The sequence below is a fragment of the Chiloscyllium punctatum genome, chromosome 1 (genome assembly GCF_047496795.1).
Source record: "Chiloscyllium punctatum isolate Juve2018m chromosome 1, sChiPun1.3, whole genome shotgun sequence".
Lineage (NCBI taxonomy): Eukaryota > Metazoa > Chordata > Chondrichthyes > Orectolobiformes > Hemiscylliidae > Chiloscyllium > Chiloscyllium punctatum.
In genome coordinates, this window is record NC_092739.1 from 141,782,788 (window position 1) to 141,802,297 (window position 19,510).

The window sequence follows — 19,510 nt, forward strand, 5'->3', positions numbered from 1 at the left end:
AGACAAGCTTTCAATTCACTTTCGCATTCTGTTTAATATCATAAAGTGATGGGGAACTTAATGCACTTTTTCATGCAATTCATGAAGCTGCTGTCATGGATGCTCAAGAAATAACACCGAAGATGCTGGGAAGGAGCTCCAAGTCTCAGTGCTCTTGCACATATTGTTAGCTTTATTTGCTGGTTAAAATTTAAATCGTTCCCGAGGGTGTGTTCATTTGCTCTGAGCATTTTATGATTTGCTCAAGTGCCCAGGAGTGGTACCCATTCTTACGTAGGTTTTGACACTGCGTAACACTGGGCTTATAAGTGACATCTGGAGCAATCTTAATAATGTGACTACAAAAACAAGTCAGATTTGAGAATTCTGTGGTGAGTAACTCTATTCCTGTCTCCCCAAAGATTGTCCACTATGCACAGGACACAATTCAGGAGTGATGGAATATTCTCCACTTGGCTGGATCAGTGCAGTTCCAACAATACTTGGGAAGTTCAATACCCTTGAGTGAATACACCAATATTTACAGGATAAAACAACCCACTTTATTGATACCCTGCCCACCAGCTTAACTATCAGTGTGCAAAAGCAGTAGCAAGTGCCATCTAGAATATATGCAACAAGTCACAGCTCATTGGATAACTTCCAGTTGTTAATTCTGTCACTCAGAAGGTCAAAGCCAGTAAATGCATGAGATCAGCAACCCCCTCAAGTTCCCATCCAAGTTTTACATCATCCATTGTTAAAAGGTCACTGAGTCAAGTACTTGAATTCCCTCCCTAACAGCACTGTCCCAGGTGTCCCAACCCTTGATTGGCCACTACAGTTCAAAGACAGCTCACCACAGTCACCTTCAGGACGGGGGGGCTGAGAGTTAAATGCTGGTCTAGCCAGGGACACTTCAAAGCTACAACTAAAACAAAAATGCAGGAGTACATTCTGCACAGCTTCCCACATCTCTTCTGCTTTACCATTGGTATCACCTCCAACAGACTGGAATACCACAGGAGCCACATATTCCTGTAAAAGGACAAACCCCTTTGATAAAGTGTTTAACATACATGCATTCAAAAAGACTTCCATACCCCTCTAACCTGAAAACAAATTGTTTAACACAAAGAGAAAAGTCTTGCTAAACTGTTCTCCTTCTTTGCCTAGGTACTAAATGAAGCCGTGGGTGCATTGATGTATCACACAATCACTTTAACAAGAGAAGATCTGGAGAAATTCAAAGCACTTCGAATAATTGTCAGAATTGGCAGTGGTTTTGATAACATTGACATAAAATCAGCTGGAGATTTAGGTATGACAAAGAGCACTATCAATCAGACTTGTTATTATTACAATGGATGTAATGGAAGGGCAGTGTCATTTTTAGATAATGTAAATTCACAGAAAATTAAAGCCTTGCTATGATTTGTCAAAGGTACCAAGAGTGTTTGTCGGAACCATCCTCTTGATTTATTTTGAGATCTCTTAATCTAATCAGGACTGTATTTAATAGAATTTTATTGGCAAGGTCAGGACTTGTTACCACTTCCTGATCACACTTTGAGCAGCACTAAGGCCATTTCAGAGGGCAGTTAAGAGTTAATCACATTGCTGTGGATCATACAGTTGCGTGCAGGCCAGACCAAGTAGGAATGTAGATTCATTTCCTTAAATGATATCAGTAAACTAGATGAATTTTTTTGCATCATGGTTGCCTTAACTGAGACTAGATTTCAATTCCATATTTATGACTGTAATATAAATTCCACTAGCTGCTATGGTGAGATTTGGACTGGTTGACTGGATAGCTAATCCCGTGGCATTACCACTGAACTACCAACTTACCCCATATATTCTTGATATCTCATTCTATTTCCATATTAGAGACTGGTGCAAAACAGCTGTATATAATCTATCTAAATCAAGCCTGAAGGATCTTTTAAGTCCATTAAGAACCATAATGGTTCTTCCATTCCCTAACCCAAGCCAGCTTTGACAGCACATTCCAAACCTGTGAATTGTAGCACCTAGAAGGACAAAGGCTGCCAGTGAGGGAGAATAGTTTAAGGTGAACGAAGTACTAGTCAGGTGAAGTGTCTTACCAAATGTTTAAAAACTAACATGATACCAGGTTATAGTCCAACAGGTTTAGTTGAAGACACAAGCTTTCCAAGCCCCGCTGATACCCCGAAAAAGGCCGAAAGCTTGTGTTTTCAAATAAACCTGTTGGACTATGACCTAGTGTCGTGTGATTTTTCACCTTGTCCAACCAGCACCTCCATATCATTACAAAAAGTTAGCAATTGCCTGTTGTTTAGTGGGCACAGTCTCTGAGAGAATGTGCTGTGAGTAGCAGCCTCAGGCAATAGCTGCATTAGCGGTTGAAAGCCAGAATTGTTTATTGAAACAGCTTGACGACATTTTTAAATACATAACAAAACGCCAACAAGATTCTTTGCTCGCCTTCGCGTCAACCTGAGTGAAACTCAGAATAGAGAAGAATGATATCAGGCCCCAGACTTGTCACTTTTAGGGGATTTAACCCCCGCACCCATCCAAACCACCTGTTTCGCCCTTTTCAGCTCACCTGACGTGATGTGTACTTCCACCAGTTTCTGCTTTTATTCCAGGAGGGATATTTTACAGTTTTGCCAAAGAAGTCTTTAATGGATTACTTAGAGTTATTTATTTATGGCAATGTTGTGCAATTTGCATCTAAATTGCAATTAATTTATATGGCATTTGGCTTGATTTTTGTGAATTGACGTGAGAATTGTATGTACTGATTTTAGGTATAGCAGTGTGTAATGTCCCAGCAGCCTCTGTAGAGGAGACAGCAGACTCTACAATGTGTCATATTTTGAACCTGTATAGACGGACCACCTGGCTCCACCAAGCTTTGCGGGAAGGCACAAGAGTGCAGAGCGTTGAACAGATACGAGACATAGCTTCAGGAGCTGCCCGAATTCGAGGGGAGACACTTGGTATTATTGGACTAGGTGAGATGGATGCAAGAAATAAAACAGAAAATGGGTCTTAATGTGTGTCAAGACTAAGGTATTTTTGTCTTGTTATGAGTCAATGGCTGCTGTTTCAAACAGTTACAATATATGCAACTATTATGAAATAGACTGTTAAGTCCAACCAGTTTGATTTGCTGCTCATCTTCCACATGAGCAGTTGAAAACCCCATTTTTTAAAATGTCCTGCAGCTTAGATCCCTTTTAGAAGCTTCTTTCAATACAAATGTGGTTAATATACCCCTAAAGCCCAACAAAAAAAGTTACAACTGTAAGCTCCAGTATTCCTTCCAGCTCTCCACCTTGCTACTGGGTTCCTGTTCCCCACTCACCACATGGAAGTGTTTGGTGTCTGCATCACTGCCTGACTAAAAGTGGTATTGAGCCGAAGTTTTCATTCTTACAAAGGCTTCAGCATTCTTTTCACGATTGGAAAAGATCTAGTATAGACATTTATTCCCTCTATTTTGGCTCCTGTGCAATCATTTAAAAAAAATCTTTGGGCTTCTCCATCCCTTTAAGTCATTAACCCACCCTCTTGGTGCTGTAGAATGATCAGGCTTGGAGGGAGGCAGTGGCTTTTATTGAAAGGGTAAAATTACTGAGGTCTTAGACTGGCAAGTTAAAGCAGTATGTCATAATAGAAAGGTCAGGCAGCATCCGAGGAGTAGGAAAATCGATGTTTCGGGCAAAAGCCCTTCATCCAGAAACGTAGATTTTCCTACTCTAATCTAGACTCTGATTTCCAGCATCTGCAGTCCTCACTTTAGCCCTGTCATAATAGAAATCCTAGTGCTGTAGATAAGCAGTTGCCCTGATGATCTCATGGCTATTCTTTCTGTTTTTTAGGTCGCGTTGGTCAAGCATTAGCACTGCGTGCAAAAGCATTTGGTTTTAATGTAATTTTCTATGACCCATACCTCTCAGATGGTATTGAACGTGCATTGGGTCTTCAGCGAGTGAACACTTTACAAGATCTCCTCTTTCACAGTGACTGTGTGTCCCTGCATTGCAGCCTGAATGAACACAACCACCATCTTATTAATGATTTCACGATCAAGCAGGTACATTTGTGATTTTTTTTTTTCTTCTTTCATGTAGAACAATTTAAAAACATCTACAGGTTTGATGTGGTCCCAAAATCATGAGATCAAATTAATGAGGTACCCATCATGACATACATTGAGTACAAAAATTAGGGACGGTGCGCATCAGCATAGCTGGTACAGTGATGAATGTTTCAGTTATTATTCTTATGCAGATCATAAGATATAGGAGCAGAATTAGACTGTTGAATTGGCTGATGTCACTCTGCCCCATTCTCCTGCCTTCTTCCCTTAACCCTTGATCCCCTTTTTAATCAAGAACCGATCTATCTCTGTCTTAAATACACTGAAAGACTTGGCCTCCACAGCCCTCTGAGGCAATGAATTCCACAGATTAACCATCTTCTGGCTGAAGAAACTTCTGTTCATCTCAGTTCTAAAGGGACATCCCTTCATTCTGAGGCTGTGTCCTGTGATCCTAGTCTCTCCTGCTAGTGGAAATATCAACTCTATCTAGGCTCCTCAGTATTCTGTGTTTCAGTGAGGTTTCCTCTTGGCCTTCTGAACTTCATTAAGTACTGACTCAGAGTCCTCAACTCCTCCTCCTGTGACATGCCCTTCATTCCCAGGGATCATTCTTATAAACCTCCTCTGGGTCTCTTCAATCCCAGCACATCCTTCCATTAAAATGCAACTCAAAATTGTTCGCTATGTTCCAAATGTGGTCTGACCAGAAGCTTCAGCAGTACATTTCTACTCTTGCATTGTAGACCTCTTGAAATGATTACTAACGTTACATTTGCCTTCCTAACTGCCATCTGAATTTGTATGCCACCCTTAAGAGAATCCTGAACCAGATCTCCCACGGTCCTTTGTGCTTCAGATTTCTGAAGCCTTTTTGCATTTAGAACATAGACTATACCTCTTCTTCGGACCAAGATGCATAACCTCAAATTTTCCCATATTGTCTTCAATCTGCTACTTCTCTGCCCACACTCCTCACCTGCTCGAGTCCTTCTGCAGCCACCCCACTACTTCAACACTACCTGTCCTTCCACTAATCTTTCTGTCATCTGCAAACTTAGCAGCAATTCCTTCAGTTCCTGATCTTTAACGTATAACATGAACATTGTGATCCCAACACTGACCCCTGTGGAACTCCAGTAGACATCAGCTGTCATCCTGAAAAAGGCCCCTGTGTCCCCACTGTCTGTCTTCTGCCAGTCAGCCAACTCGCTATCCGGGCCATAACCCTGACCCTAACACCATGGTCTCTTATTTAGCAGCATCCTTTGCAGCACCTTGTAAACATACCTTAGCTGAATCGGTCTTCTATGCCTTTACTTAATCTGCATTTTGGAGAGAAGTGGATAGGTGTATATTTTCTTTTTAATTTCTCTTGTGTGGGCCTCTGGTTTGATAGTGCAGCAAACTTAATAGCTTGAAATAACTTACTCATTGGATGCTGAAGGACTGCTCGTGTTGACAGCAAGTTCTGAACGTTCAACAATGATAATGTCAGATTGTGACATACTAATTGTTAATTTTGCTGACCCAAATTAACATTTTGTTTTATATTCTGGATTCACATGTGTTGAAGACTATACGTAGAATGCTTTCAGTTCCACTTTTTATTCCTACATATGTGATTACAAAGCAATCTGGTTGGAATGTTCCACTAAAATAAGCTAAGCAAAGGAATCAAATAAAAGTAATAGTTCACATTTACTGTCTTCACAAAAGCCTCAGTAATATTGTCAAATGGTTGAAATCTTGGCCTAAAAAGATGCAACTAGCAATAAACTTAATTACTGAAAGAATTGAAGCAATTTTAACTGAAAACAAAAATGGAGTGCGGTGAGATCTCAAATAGTATAATAAACGACCTGTTGTTTTATTTTCAAATGTCTGCAAATAAGTCTTAACACTAATGAGGTCTGCACTCTGCTTCATTTGTAGATGATAATATTTCTGTCCCTCTGGAGGCATTCATACGCTGGATCTGTTGTTCTGCTTTGGTCAATTAAATGTGTAAATGACATTGACTAAAATGACAGATCACGAAACATTATTCGAGAATCATTTTCAAAATGTTTCGACTTGATGTGTCTCCCTTCCTTGTGTTAACCATCAGACGATGATGTAAGTTGCCCCAGGCTTAACTTTACATTTTGTTTTTCATCTTTAGATGAGGCAGGGTGCATTTCTGGTAAATGCTGCCCGGGGTGGTCTTGTCGATGAAAAGGCACTGGCTCAGGCTTTGAAGGAAGGAAGAATACGAGGAGCAGCCTTAGATGTGCATGAATCGGAGCCATTTAGGTATAGTCAAAGTCAAAAGTTTCTTTTTCGTTTGTCACCCAATGTAAATATGTAAACAAATTATATACAAAAGCAACTACAATTGAGGAAAACATTGAAGGTAGGGAGAACTTGTTAGAATACTTCCTCAATTTATCAAAGAGCTCTTTGAATAGTATACATGTCCTGCCACAAAACCTGAATGAAGTTCTGCTGGAGCGCTCTTTAAGTAAATGTGTGGGCATCTGAGGTGAAACCTGCAAGTAATTTGGAATGATGATGACCTGGAGAAATTGTTGCCTCTACTGTTTTGAATCCATGTGAATGACCAGGAATCGGAACCCAAGTTAGTCATATTAATAAATGAGACTGAGGTGGTGGCTGGAAGAGGAAGGATTGAAGTCTACTGAAACAACCAAGGAACTATAGAATAACTTAAATTTTCCCAAGTGCGAGATGAAATTGAATGAAGTGAGAGGTGCTATACCCTCTAGAAAAAGCGAATAACAGACGTATTCAGTGAATAATGAAGAGAAGCTAGAAGCGAACCATGTCTGAAGTAAAAACAGGTCGTGGTCCACGTTGGCACCAACGACATAGGTAGGAAGAGGGGTGAGGATGTTAGGCAGGCTTTCAGGGAGCTAGGTTGGAAGCTCAGAGCTAGAACGAACAGAGTTGTTATCTCTGGTCTGTTATCCGTGCCACGTGATAGAGAATCGAGGAATAGGGAGAGAGAACAGTTAAATGTGTGGCTACAGGGATGGTGCAGGAGGGAGGGATTCTGGTTTCTGGACAACTGGAGTTCTTTCTGGGGAAGGTGGGACCTCTATAAACAGGATGGTCTCCACCTGAACCTGAGGGGCACCAGTATCCTTGGGGGGAGGTTTGCTAGTGCTCTTTGGGAGGGTTTAAACTAACTCTGCAGGGGCATGGGAACCTGGACTGTAGCTTTAGGGTACAGGACCTTGAGTGTAGGGAGGTTAGGAACAAGGCATCGATCTTGAAGGAGGGTGCCGGTAAACAGGAAGGTGGCTTGAAGTGTGTATACTTCAATGCCAGAAGTATAAGAAATAAGGTAGGTGAACTTGCAGGTTGGTACATGGGACTTCAATGTTGTGGCCATTACAGAGACGTGGGTAGATCAGGGACAGGAATGGCTATTGCAGGTTCCAGGGTTTAAATGTTTTAGTAGGGTCAGAGGTGGGGGTAAAAGAGGGGGAGGTGTGGCATTGCTTGTCAAGGATAGTATTACAGCGGTGGAAAGGACGATGGAGGAAGACTTGCCATCTGAGGTAGTTTGGGCTGAGGTTAGAAATAGGAAAGGTGAGGTCACCCTGTTAGGAGTTTTCTACAGGCCTCCTAATAGTCCGAGAGACGTAGAGGAAAGTATTGCAAGGATGATTCAGGAGATGAGTGAAAGTAATAGGGTGGTTGTTATGGGGGACTTTAACTTCCCAGATATTGACTGGGAAAGCTATAGTTTGAGTTTGTTAGATGGGTCGGTGTTTGCCCAATGTATGCAGGAGGGTTTCCTGACACAATATGTAGACAGGCCAACAAGAGGTGAGGCCATACTGGATTTGGTTCTAGGTAATGAACCAGGCCAGGTGTTAGACTTGGAGGTCGGTGAGCACTTTGGGGACAGTGACTACAACTCGGTGACTTTTACTCTAGTGATGGAGAGGGATAAGTATGCACTGCAGGGCAGGAGTTATAGCTGGGGGCAGGGAAATTATGATGCGGTGAGGCATGACTTAGGATGCGTGGATTGGAAAAATAGGCTTCAAGGGAAGAACACAAATGATATGTGGAGATTGTTCAAGGAACAGCTAATGGGTGTCCTTGATAAGTATGTACCAGTCAGGCAGGGAGGAAAGGGTCTTGTGAGGGAGCCGTGGTTTAATAAGGAATTGGAATCCCTTGTAAAAGGGAAGAGGGCGGCCTATGTAAAGATGAGGCGTGAAGGTTCAGTTGGGGCGATTGAGAGTTATAAGGTAGCCAGGAAGGATCTAAAGAGAGAGCTAAGAGCAGAGAGAAGGGGACATGAAAAGTCCTTGGTAGGATTAGGGAAAACCCCAAGGTTTTCTATAGGTATGTCAGGAATAAAAGGATGAATAGGGTGGGTATCGGTCCAGTCAAGGATAGCAGTGGGAAGTTGTGCTTGGAGGCAGAGGAGATTGGAGAGACACTAAATCAATACTTTTCGTCAGTATTCACCCAGGAACAGGACGTTGTTGCTGATGTGAATATTGAGTCACAAGTGATTAGAATGGATGGCTTTGAGGTATATAGGGAAGAGGTCCAGGGAATACTGGAAAGGGTGAAAATAGATAAGTCCCCTGGGCCTGATGGCATTTATCCTAGGATCCTCTGGGAAGCTAGGGAGGAGATAGCGGAACCATTGGCCTTGATTTTTATGTCCTCGTTGTCTACAGGAATAGTGCCAGAAAACTGGAGGATAGCGAATGTGGTCCCCTTGTTCAAGAAGGGGAGTAGGGACAGTCCTAGTAACTATAGGCCGGTGAGTCTCACTTCTGTTGTGGGCAAAGTCTTAGAGAATTGTAAGGGATAGGATTTATGAACATCTGGATAGGAATAATGTGATCAAGGATAGTCAGCATGGTTTTGTGAAGGGCAGGTCGTGCCTCACAATCCTTATTGAGTTCTTTGAGAAGGTGACTAAGGAAGTGGATGAGGGTAAAGCAGTAGATGTGGTGTATATGGATTTTAGCAAGGAGTTCGATAAGGTCCCCCATGGTAGGCTACTGCAAAAATTATGGCATTGAGGGTGCATTAGAGGTTTGGATTAGGAATTGGCTATCTGGAAGGAGACAGAGGGTAGTAGTTGATGGTAAAGGTTCATCTTGGTGTGCAGTTACTAGCGGTGTTCCACAAGGATCTGTTTTGGGACCATTGCTGTTTGTCATTTTTATAAATGACCTGCAGGAGGGGCTTGAAGGCTGGGTGAGCAAGTTTGCGGATGATACGAAAGTCGGTGGAGTGGTGGACAGCGAAGAACGATGTGTCAGGTTACAGCGGGATATAGATAAGTTGCAGAGCTGGGCAGAAAGGTGGCAAATGGAGTTCAATGTAGCTAAGTGTGAAGTCATTCACTTTGGTAGGAGTAACAAGAAGATGGATTACTGGGCTAATGGTAGGCTACTTGGTAGTGTGGATGAGCAGAGGGATTTTGGTGTCCATGTACACAGATCTCTGAAAGTTGCTACCCGGGTAAATAGTGCTGTGAAGAAGGCATATGGCGTACTGGGCTTTATTGGTAGAGGAATTGAGTTCCGGAGTCCTGAGGTCATGTTGCAGTTGTATAAGACTCTGGTGCAGCCGCATCTGGAGTATTGTGTGCAGTTTTGGTCGCCATATTATAGGAAGGATGTGGAGGCACTGGAACCGGTGCAGAGGAGGTTTACCAGGATGTTGCCTGGCATGGTAGGAAGATCGTATGAGGAAAGGCTGAGGCACTTGGGGCTGTTCTCATTGGAGAAAAGAAGGTTTAGGGGAGATTTGATAGAGCTGTACAAGATAATTAGGGGTTTAGATAGGGTTGACAGTGAGAACCTTTTTCCGCGTATGGAGTCAGCTGTTACTAGGGGACACAGCTTTAAATTAAGGGGAGGTTGGTATAGGACAGATGTTAGGGGTAGATTCTTTACTCAGCGGGTTGTGAGTTCATGGAATGCCCTGCCAGTATCAGTGGTGGACTCTCCCTCTTTCTGGTCATTCAAGCGGGCATTGGATAAGCATATGGAGGTTATTGGACTAGTGTAGGTTAGGTAGGCTTCAGTCGGCGCAACATCGAGGGCCGAAGGGCCTGTACTGCGCTGTATTTTTCTATGTTCTATGTTCTATGATGGAAACGCTCAGCAGGTCTGGAAGCATCTGTGGAGAAAGAAAATTTCATGTTTCAAGCCCCACATAATTCCTGTGTCTAATTTTGGACAGCTATGTACAAAGCAAAATAAATATTGGGTGGTGTTGTTAAATCTCTAAACTATAGAAGAGATCTTCCTCTGGTTTTCACACAGATATAAGCATTAGCAGGGTATTGGCCTGCAACATTTTCTGTACCCCGATAAAACTGTATGTAACCTTTGCCAAAGGAAACATGAAACGTTTACACATAGACAAAATTGTATGCATCATAGTAATGTAGTAGTGTCTGTCATAGTACTCCTCCAAGCTTTTGTTTGGTTGAGAACCAAATGTATAGTCTGGCCTCTTGGATCAGTGGATCCGCGAAGAGATGGCTATGAAAGATCTAGAGGCAATGTGTGGATAAGCCCTTCTTAAAAAAAAATTAGACATTAGAATTCTGAAATAAAAAGTGCTAGAAATATTCAGCAGGGCTGACTGCACCTATGGAGAGAGAAATAAAATTGCCCTTCCAGATCTTGTCATGACCTGAAAATTAACTCTATTTCTCACTCCACACCTAACTCTTAGAACTGGCATATATTTCTCGTATGTTTCCATTTGTTCTTCAAATAGGATAGGCATTGCAACTGAGAGGTCTGAGCCTCCTATAGCTGAACAGAAGGTCTTAAAGCAGTCAAGCCATTTCTTCTGCTTCAGGTACCTCTCATGTCCAATTGCAATGAGTCTGCTTCTTGGAGCAAATTCTCATCAAGGTGCCTGAAGAATGCAAAACTGCAATCAGATCAGATAGAGGAAGCTGGTGGGAGAAATTAAAAGATCAACCCTTTTTAGATCTGAAGTCAGATGCTGAAAATGTACAATGCTGCACTGAATCAGTTGTTGACTATCGCATTCATTTCCAATCATTGAAGTTGAAGAGAAACTTTCTTAACATCTGTAATTCTGGAGCATGTGCAACGCAAATATGCAACAAGTGTATGCAGGCACAATATAATGAATTGCAAATTTAAGATTTCCAAACAACAAATAATGGAAGATTGTTCTGAATATGCATTAGGTAGTGAGGCAATAAAACTGGAACCCCTTCAAGTGGTAGGGTGTTTTTCTTTTGGAACTATGGAGTTATAGTTTTTGACAAAGGGATGATGTAGATGGCCCAAATTGCTCTCTCTTGTTTACTTGATCAGTATTTTTGTTTAGTTGAGTTAATATACAGCTTGCATTACTCCATCTTAACTTGGTAATAGTAGCCAGGTACAAAGTAAAACTGCCAAATTGAGTCCAGTACTCTAATTCAGGATATTTTTCAGATGAGATGTTGCACCATCTGCATATTCAGGTGCTTACGTGGTACTTTGCAGAAAAGGTTCTTTTTTAAAAAAAACTCAACCAGTGTGCTGGCCAAAATTTCATCCCTTAACCAGCACAACTGAAGCACATTAATTAGCAATTTATCTCCGTGCATTTTGCAGGCTTTGCTGTGCACGCATATACTACACTCATTATTTCGGCAATATTGCAACTAATGCACATATGAAGTAGGAATAGGCCATTCAACTCCTCTAGCGTGTTCTGCTGTTTGTTAAAATGATCTGTTTGTGGCCTCAATTTAGTTTTTCTGCCTATCTCCTAAAGCCTTTAAATCTATTCAACTCACCCTTGCATAGCTTTGCCTTCACTGCTGTGTGGAGAAGAGAATTGCACAGAGTTATTACTCCTTCAAAAGAAGAAAATTTCCTTCTCTGTAGTGGGTGATGCCATTTTTTTATGTTGCCCTATGGCCTCCTTTTAGCCTTTCTCCCAAAGGGAACAATCCTTTCAGCGCGAGCTTTATGAATTCCCAACAGTATCTTGTATATTACAAGACGATCACTATTCATTCTTCTGAACTGCAGTGGATACAGGCCCAACTTGTTGCACATTTCTTTATCAAATATTCTTCATTGCTTGTCCCCAGCAATCTATCAACTTTATCAACTGTTTCTAATCCAGTTATTTCTTAATGTTGGAAGTAATTCATTAACCACAAAGTTCTTTCAGATGTCTCGAAGCGAAGAGCACCTGTAAGTTCAAGATTTGTCTTTTATCAAGGACGACCCTCATCCACTGTTGCTCCACCATATGTGGCATCTTTTTGGATATCTCATTTTTTCTTACCGACATTGATTTTTATTGAATACCCATGCCCAGTAATTTCTGTGGTTAACCATTTTCCCTCAAGCAACATGGATAAAGTTATTTCATTTTGCTGTTTGTAGGACCCTGCTGTGTGCAGTTTGGCTGAGTTTATCTATAAGACAGCAATGACTACACTTCAAAAAAGATTGCTGTAAAGATCTTTGAGACGTCCTGAGAGCATGAAAGGAGCTATATAGATGCAAGTTTGTTATTATGTGAAATTAATTCATCTTCCACGCCACTGCTCACAGATAGTTGGGGTGGGAAATACAATGTTCCTTGTTTTTCACCTGCATGGAGTTTGTCATCACTTTGTCTCACAAAATCTTCTGTATTTCCATTTGGGGTACTGCAATCACTCTAATCTGGTGTTTAAGTCAACAAGATTGACTTAAAACAACTTGTTCACCCTGGGGAAGCTTGTTGGAGATTTTATATTTTCTGGATTGAAAATTTCGGAGATTTGTATGAATTGGGTTCAAATGTACATGGGCATTAACAGGGATATCAGTTGAGCATACCTTCAGGAGTGGTAGTGTCTGTAGCTCTGAGCTAGGAAGCCTGAGTTCAAGATCCACCTGTTCTATGGATGTTTAATAACATTTCTAAAAAGGCTGATTAGGAAATGTCCACATTCTGAATTAGTGGTGCTGGAAAAGCATCCGAGGAGCAGTAAAATCGACGTTTCGGGCAAAAGCCCTTCATCAGGAATACAGGCAGAGTGCCTGAAGGGTGGAGAGATAAATGAGAGGAGGGTGGGGGTGGGGAAAGTAGCATAGAGCTTTTCCAGCACCACTAATCCAGAATCTGGTTTCCAGCATCTGCAGCCCAATTCCTCCGCCTCCGCCATATCTGCTCCCAGGAGGACCAATTCCACCACAGAACACACCAGATGGCCTCCTCCTTTAGAGACCGCAATTTCCCATCCCACGTGTTTAAAGATGCCCTCCAACGCATCTCGTCCACATCCTGCACCTCCACCCTCCGACCCCATCCCTCCAACCATAAAAAGGACAGAACGCCCCTGGTGCTCACCTTCCACCCTACCAACCTTCGCATAAACCAAATCATCCACTGACATTTCTGCCACCTCCAAACAGACCCCACCACCAGGGATATATTTCCCTCCCCACCCCTTTCCGCCTTCCGCAAAGACCGTTCCCTCCGTGACTACCTGGTCAGGTCCACGCCCCCCTACAACCCACCCTCCCATCCTGGCACCTTCCCCTGCCACCGCAGGAATCGCAAAACCTGCGCCGACACCACCTCCCTCACCTCCATCCAAGGCCCCAAAGGAGCCTTCCACATCCATCAAAGTTTTACCTGTGCATCCACCAATATCATTTATTGTATCCGTTGCTCCCGATGCAGTCTCCTCTACATTGGGGAGACTGGACACCTCCTAGCAGAGAGCTTTAGGAAACATCTCTGGGACATCCGCACCAATCAACCACACCGCCCTTTGGCCCAACATTCCCCCCCCCCTCTTTCCCCACCCCCCCCCCCCCCCCCACACCCCCCCCATCTGCCGAGGACATGGAGGTCCTGGGCCTCCTTCACCGCCGCTCCCTCACCACCAGACGCCTGGAGGAAGAATGCATCATCATCTGCCTTGGAACACTTCAACCCCAGGGCATCAATGTGGACTTCAACAGTTTCCTCATTTCCCCTTCCCCCAACTCACCCCAGTTCCAAACTTCCAGCTCAGCACTGGCCCCATGACTTGTCCTACCTGCCTATCTTCTTTTCCACCTATCCACTCCACCCTCCTCCCTGACCTATCACCTTCATCCCCTCCCCCACACACCTATTGTACTCTGTGTTACATTCACCCCGCCCCCACCCTCCTCTCATTTATCTCTCCACCCTTCAGGCACTCTGCCTGTATTCCTGATGAAGGGCTTTTGCCCGAAACGTCGATTTTTCTGCTCCTCGGATGCTGCCTGAAATGCTGTGCTTTTCCAGCACCACTAATCCAGAATCTGGTTTCCAGCATCTGCAGTCATTGTTTTTACCTAGGAAATATCCACAATTGAGTGCACATTTAAGAGTAATGTTGTGGCGAGTGATTGTATTCCCACTTCTAAGTCAGAAATCCTAGGTTCAATTCCCCACTTCCCTGGAGGTATGTAAAACATATCTGCATTGGTTAAATTTTTTTGAATAAGTATTTATGGGGCTCATGGTGCAGTGGCGGTGCCCCTACCTCTGAACCAGGAGTCAAGTCCCATCCACTCGGGACATGTCATGAGAATATAGCATAAGAGGTACAGTTAGTAATTTTGCAGCTGACACCAAATTTGGAGGTGTAGTGGACAGCGAAGAGGGTTACCTCAGATCACAACAGGATCTTGACCAGATGGGCCAATGGGCTGAGAAGTGGCAGATGGAGTTTAATTCAGATAAATGCGATGTGCTGCATTTTGGGAAAGCAAGTCTTAGCAGAACTTATACACTTAATGGTAAGGTCCTAGGGAGTGGTGCTGAATGATGAGACCTTGGAGCGCAGGTTCATAGCTCCTTGAAAGTGGAGTCGTAGATAGATAGGATAGTGAAGAAGGTGTTTGGTATGTTTTCCTTTATTGGTCAGAGTATTGAGTACAGGAGTTGAGAGGTCATGTTGCGGCTGTATAGGTCATTGGTTTAGGCCACTGTTGGAATATTGCATGCAATTCTGGTCTCCTTCCTATCGGAATGATGTTGTGAAACTTGAAAGGGTTCAGGAAAGATTTACAAGGATGTTGCCAGGGTTGGAGGATTTGAGCTATAGGGAGAGGCTTAACAGGCTGGGGCTGTTTTCCCTGGAGCGTTGGAGGCTGAGTGGTGACCTTTATAGAGGTTTACAAAATTATGAGGGGCATGGGTAGGATAAATAGGCAAAGTCTTTTCCCTACGGTTGGGAGTCCACCTCACCTGTGACTATCGATGATACAAATATCCCAGCAAGAGGCCCAGCAATCACTTCTCGAGCTTCCCACAGCGTTCTCGGGTACACCTGATCAGGTCCTAGGGATTTATCCACCTTTAGCCATTTCAAGACATCCAGCACTTCCTCCTCTGTAATCTGGTCATTCTGCAAGATTGTGCAGAATAAAAAAAAACTGCATCAAAAGATTAGGCAGTCTTCTGCTTTTGTTGCCTCTCCTTCTGTCACAAATGTCACTTATGCTTTTCATCCCTGCTCATCCCTCCTACTTTTTTCTCTACTACTGTGTTTCTCTCTCACACTCCCTCTCATTTCTGTTACTGTTCTTCTTGACCGCCTTCTCAGGGAAGATAAGGAGGGAGAGGCTAATGCTAGTTACCCTACTTAGAATCGTAGAATCCCTACAGTGTGGGACCAGACCCTTCGGCCCAACAAGTCCATACCACCTCCCTCTCTTCCCCCCCCGAAGAATATCACCACCCAAACCCATTCTCCTACGTTTTATCACCAACTAACACACTTATGAACACAATGGTCAGTTTAGCATGGTCCGTTCACCTAATTGGCACATCTTTGGATTGTGAGAGGAAACTGGAGCAACCAGAGGAAACCCACACAGACACAGAGAGAATGTGCAAACTCCACACAGTCACTCGAGGCTGGAATCTAACCCAGGCCCCTGGAGCTGTGAGGCAGCAGTGCTAACCACTGAGTCACCATGCCATCCCATTAGTCGTCTTCACTAGCTTATTTAACTGTGCTGCCACGTTCAGTGATCTGTGGGCCTGCACACCCAAAGCCCTCTGCATATCAATACTCCTAAGGGTTCTGCCATTCAATGTATAATTTCGATCTGTACTTGACCTTCTAAAGTGGATCACTTCACATTTGTCAGGATTAAACTTCATCTGCCATTTGTCCCCCCATGCCTCCAATTGATCTATATCCTGACAATCCTCCTCACTATCTACAGCTCCACCAATCTTTGTATTGTCTGCAAACTTGCTAATTTGACCAGCTACATTTTCTTCCAAATCATTTATGAAGACCATGAACAGCAGAGATCCCAGCACTGATCCCTGTGGAACTTCACTAGTCACAATCCTCCACTCTGAAAAGCACAACTGTAAACTGTGACTTCACCTTTTGTACCAGTCTGCCATGAGGAACCTTGTCAAAGGCTTTTCTGAAACACCAGGGATATTTGCTTTTATTCGTTAGGACATTGGTTACAAGAGCAAGGAGGATATGACAAAGCTGTATGTAACATTAGCTTGGCCACAGCTGGAGTACTGTGTGCAGTTTCTAGTCCCCACACTGAGAGGGTGCAGAAGCAATTCATCAGGATGCTGGAGAATTCAGCTCTTGAGAGATTAGGCTGGAGGAGTTTTTCTTTGAGCAGAGAAGGCTGAAGGCAGAGTCTGATTGAGGTGTACAAAGTTCTGAGGGAATAGTCAGGGTAATAGAGTGAAACTTGTTCCCTTTAGTAGACATGTCGATAACTAGGGGGCACCTTTTTAAGGCAATGTTCAAGAGCTCTCGAGGGAATTTTTGAGTCACATCATTTTAGCCCAGAGGCTGGCGGGTATCTGGAATTCACTGTCTAAAAGGTTGATACAGGTGGGAACTCTGAAGACATTTAAGAAGCATTTGGATGAACATTAAAGCGTCATAGAATATAGCTAGCTAGCTTCATGCCCAGTACTGGAAATGGGATTAGAATGGATGGATGTCCAGCAGTGGACATGATAGGCCAAAGTGCCTTCTTCCATGCTGTAAAAACTAAACTCCCTATCTGCCCTCATCTCACCTTTTAATAGCTCGGTCTCAAATTTTGTTCAGTAGTATTCTTGGAAAACATGTTGAGCTGTTTAATGCATCAGTTCCATAATTTAAGCTTTTGTTGTTGATTATCTTGAATTGAGAGAATCATAAATACCGCATTCATACTAAAAATTCAGCAATCAACAAACATTTTTAAAAATGAAAATCCATCTCTAGCAAATTCAAGCCAAATAATTTGCTATGCCATCGAAGCTGTTGAGATCAGAATGTAAAAAGCAAGTGTCTTTAGTGTGTATATATACACTAGAAAAACTGAGAGGGTGAGTAAGCACACTCAGAGTCTCGGTGAAGGCTTGAGCAGTTGAACTAGCAATTGATAGCTTTGACACACAGTGACCAGGAGGTTACTTGTTTTTATCCTGCTGGGAATGGCTGCTTTACACTGGGCCTTAGCAAGTCCAGTCTTGTATCTTGCTTTGTGCTTGTCGATAACTGGAATGTGAAATCTGAAATTTTGCTTTACAATCAGGGAAGACGCTAGAGTGATTCAAAGCTCTGATGGAGAACTTTGCTGATAAGATTACAACCTATTACAGTTTTGATTTCAATTTGTGTTAGATTTTAGGGCCCACTGTAATGCAGTGAGTATTAGATGTGTCTTTTATCTCTGATTCAAATTGACCTCAACTGATGGAATGGCAGTCTGTCTGCTGACTGGAAGGACCTTCCTGAACCCAGCCCATGGGTACTCTGGGCCTACAGAGCAAACATATTCCCGATTTAGCAGTCTAAATTGGATTGACCTAGAGGCAATTGATAAGTGGGGAAAATGCAATCATGGTGCTTTCTGGAATGGGAGGGGTGCTTTTGGAGATGGGGAGCTGTGTCTCATTGGTAGAAATCAGAGCAGTTGATTATTTAGCAAGCTGTGCTTGATGTTAACAGCACTTTGGGAAGAATCTTGGACACCCAAGGAAACAAAGAGGTCCAAGATTTTCCATCATGCCCATGCCTCCAGGCCATTTTTAGGGTGGCATGGAGCCTATCAAAGAACCTACTGAGGCTCTGTTGCATTCCAACTGGAATGGCTGATGCATGGCTGGTGAGAAAACATGGCAGAACCTGAGTCACTGGTCTCCTTCAATATTTGAACATTCCCTATGCAACAAACTTTGAAATAGCCAGATGCTGCTTTGCTCCCACCACATAGATGGTCAGTCAGCTGTGGCAGTAGTATTGTCAAAGATATTAACAATTGCTGTTGTTGTGGGTACATTCGCCAAGCTGGGAATTTGATTTGCAGATATTTCATCTCCTCCTTTCTAGGTGACATCCTCAGTGCTGTGGAACCTCCAGTGAAGCGCTGCTGTACTTCGTCAGTTAATATTTATTTGGTTTCGTTCCCGCAGCTTCACGTTGCCAGTTCCGATTATTCATTGCAGTGGTTGATATATTGGATCAAGGTCAATTTGTTTATTGATAGAGTTTGTCGATGAGTGCCAAGCTTCGAAGAATTCTCTGACTATTCTCTGTTGGCTTGTCCTATTATTGTTATGATGTCCCGGTCAAATTTGGGATCCTTGTCGCTTGTGTGTATAGATACTCAGGACAGCTGATCATGGCATTTAGTGGCTAGTTGATGTTCATAAATGCGGATCACTAGTTGTCTGCCTGTTTGTCCTATATAAACTTTGGATCAGATACATGGGTGACCGTTTTGTAATGATTAAAAGAACAGAAATGGAGAGCACACACCAAACTATCAACACCATGCTTACATGGATTAAATTTATGAGAGAGGAGGAAATTAACAACCAACTCCCATTCCTGGATGTGATGATAGAAAGAACACCAAACAGGGAATGCACAACAAAAGTGTACAGAAAAGCCATGCACGCAGACCAAATCCTGAATTATAACAGCAACCATCCAAACCCTGTTTAGGGCCCTGTTCCAAAGGGCTACAACACACCGCAGCACATCCACCTGCCAAAAGCAGAGGAAGAACACCTCTACAAAGTCTTTGCCAAGAACGATATCCTCGCAACTTCATCTGCAAATGCCTGGCAGACAAACGACACGATGAGGATATTCCACAACCCAACACACTAATTATTCTATCTTGTATGAAAAACATCTCGGAACTGACAGCCAGACTCCTTGGACCACTCAAATTTATTACATCACGTAAACTGACAGCCATGCTGAGACAACAGCCCAGAACAAAAGACCCAATACCCATCATGTACAGGACAATACTGCACGAAATACAATATAGGACAAACAGGCAGACAACGAGCAATCTGTATTCATAAACGTCAACTAGCCACTTAATGCCACGCCCAGCTGTCTGTCATATCTATGAACACAGATGACAA

The 19,510-nt window shown here is 43.0% G+C and overlaps 1 protein-coding gene across 10 annotated transcripts in view; it reads left to right on the top strand.

Annotated features, from left to right (window-relative positions):
* Window positions 1–19,510, top strand: part of ctbp1 (C-terminal binding protein 1) — a 340,616-nt gene that overhangs the window by 281,626 nt on the left and 39,480 nt on the right. For all 10 annotated transcript variants that reach the window (XM_072575900.1, XM_072575853.1, XM_072575892.1 and 7 more), the window contains 4 exons: window positions 1,156–1,300; window positions 2,781–2,987; window positions 3,858–4,072; window positions 6,243–6,373. In XM_072575900.1, coding sequence (XP_072432001.1) covers window positions 1,156–1,300; window positions 2,781–2,987; window positions 3,858–4,072; window positions 6,243–6,373 — 698 coding nt within the window. The remainder of the gene's footprint in view (window positions 1–1,155; window positions 1,301–2,780; window positions 2,988–3,857; window positions 4,073–6,242; window positions 6,374–19,510) is intronic.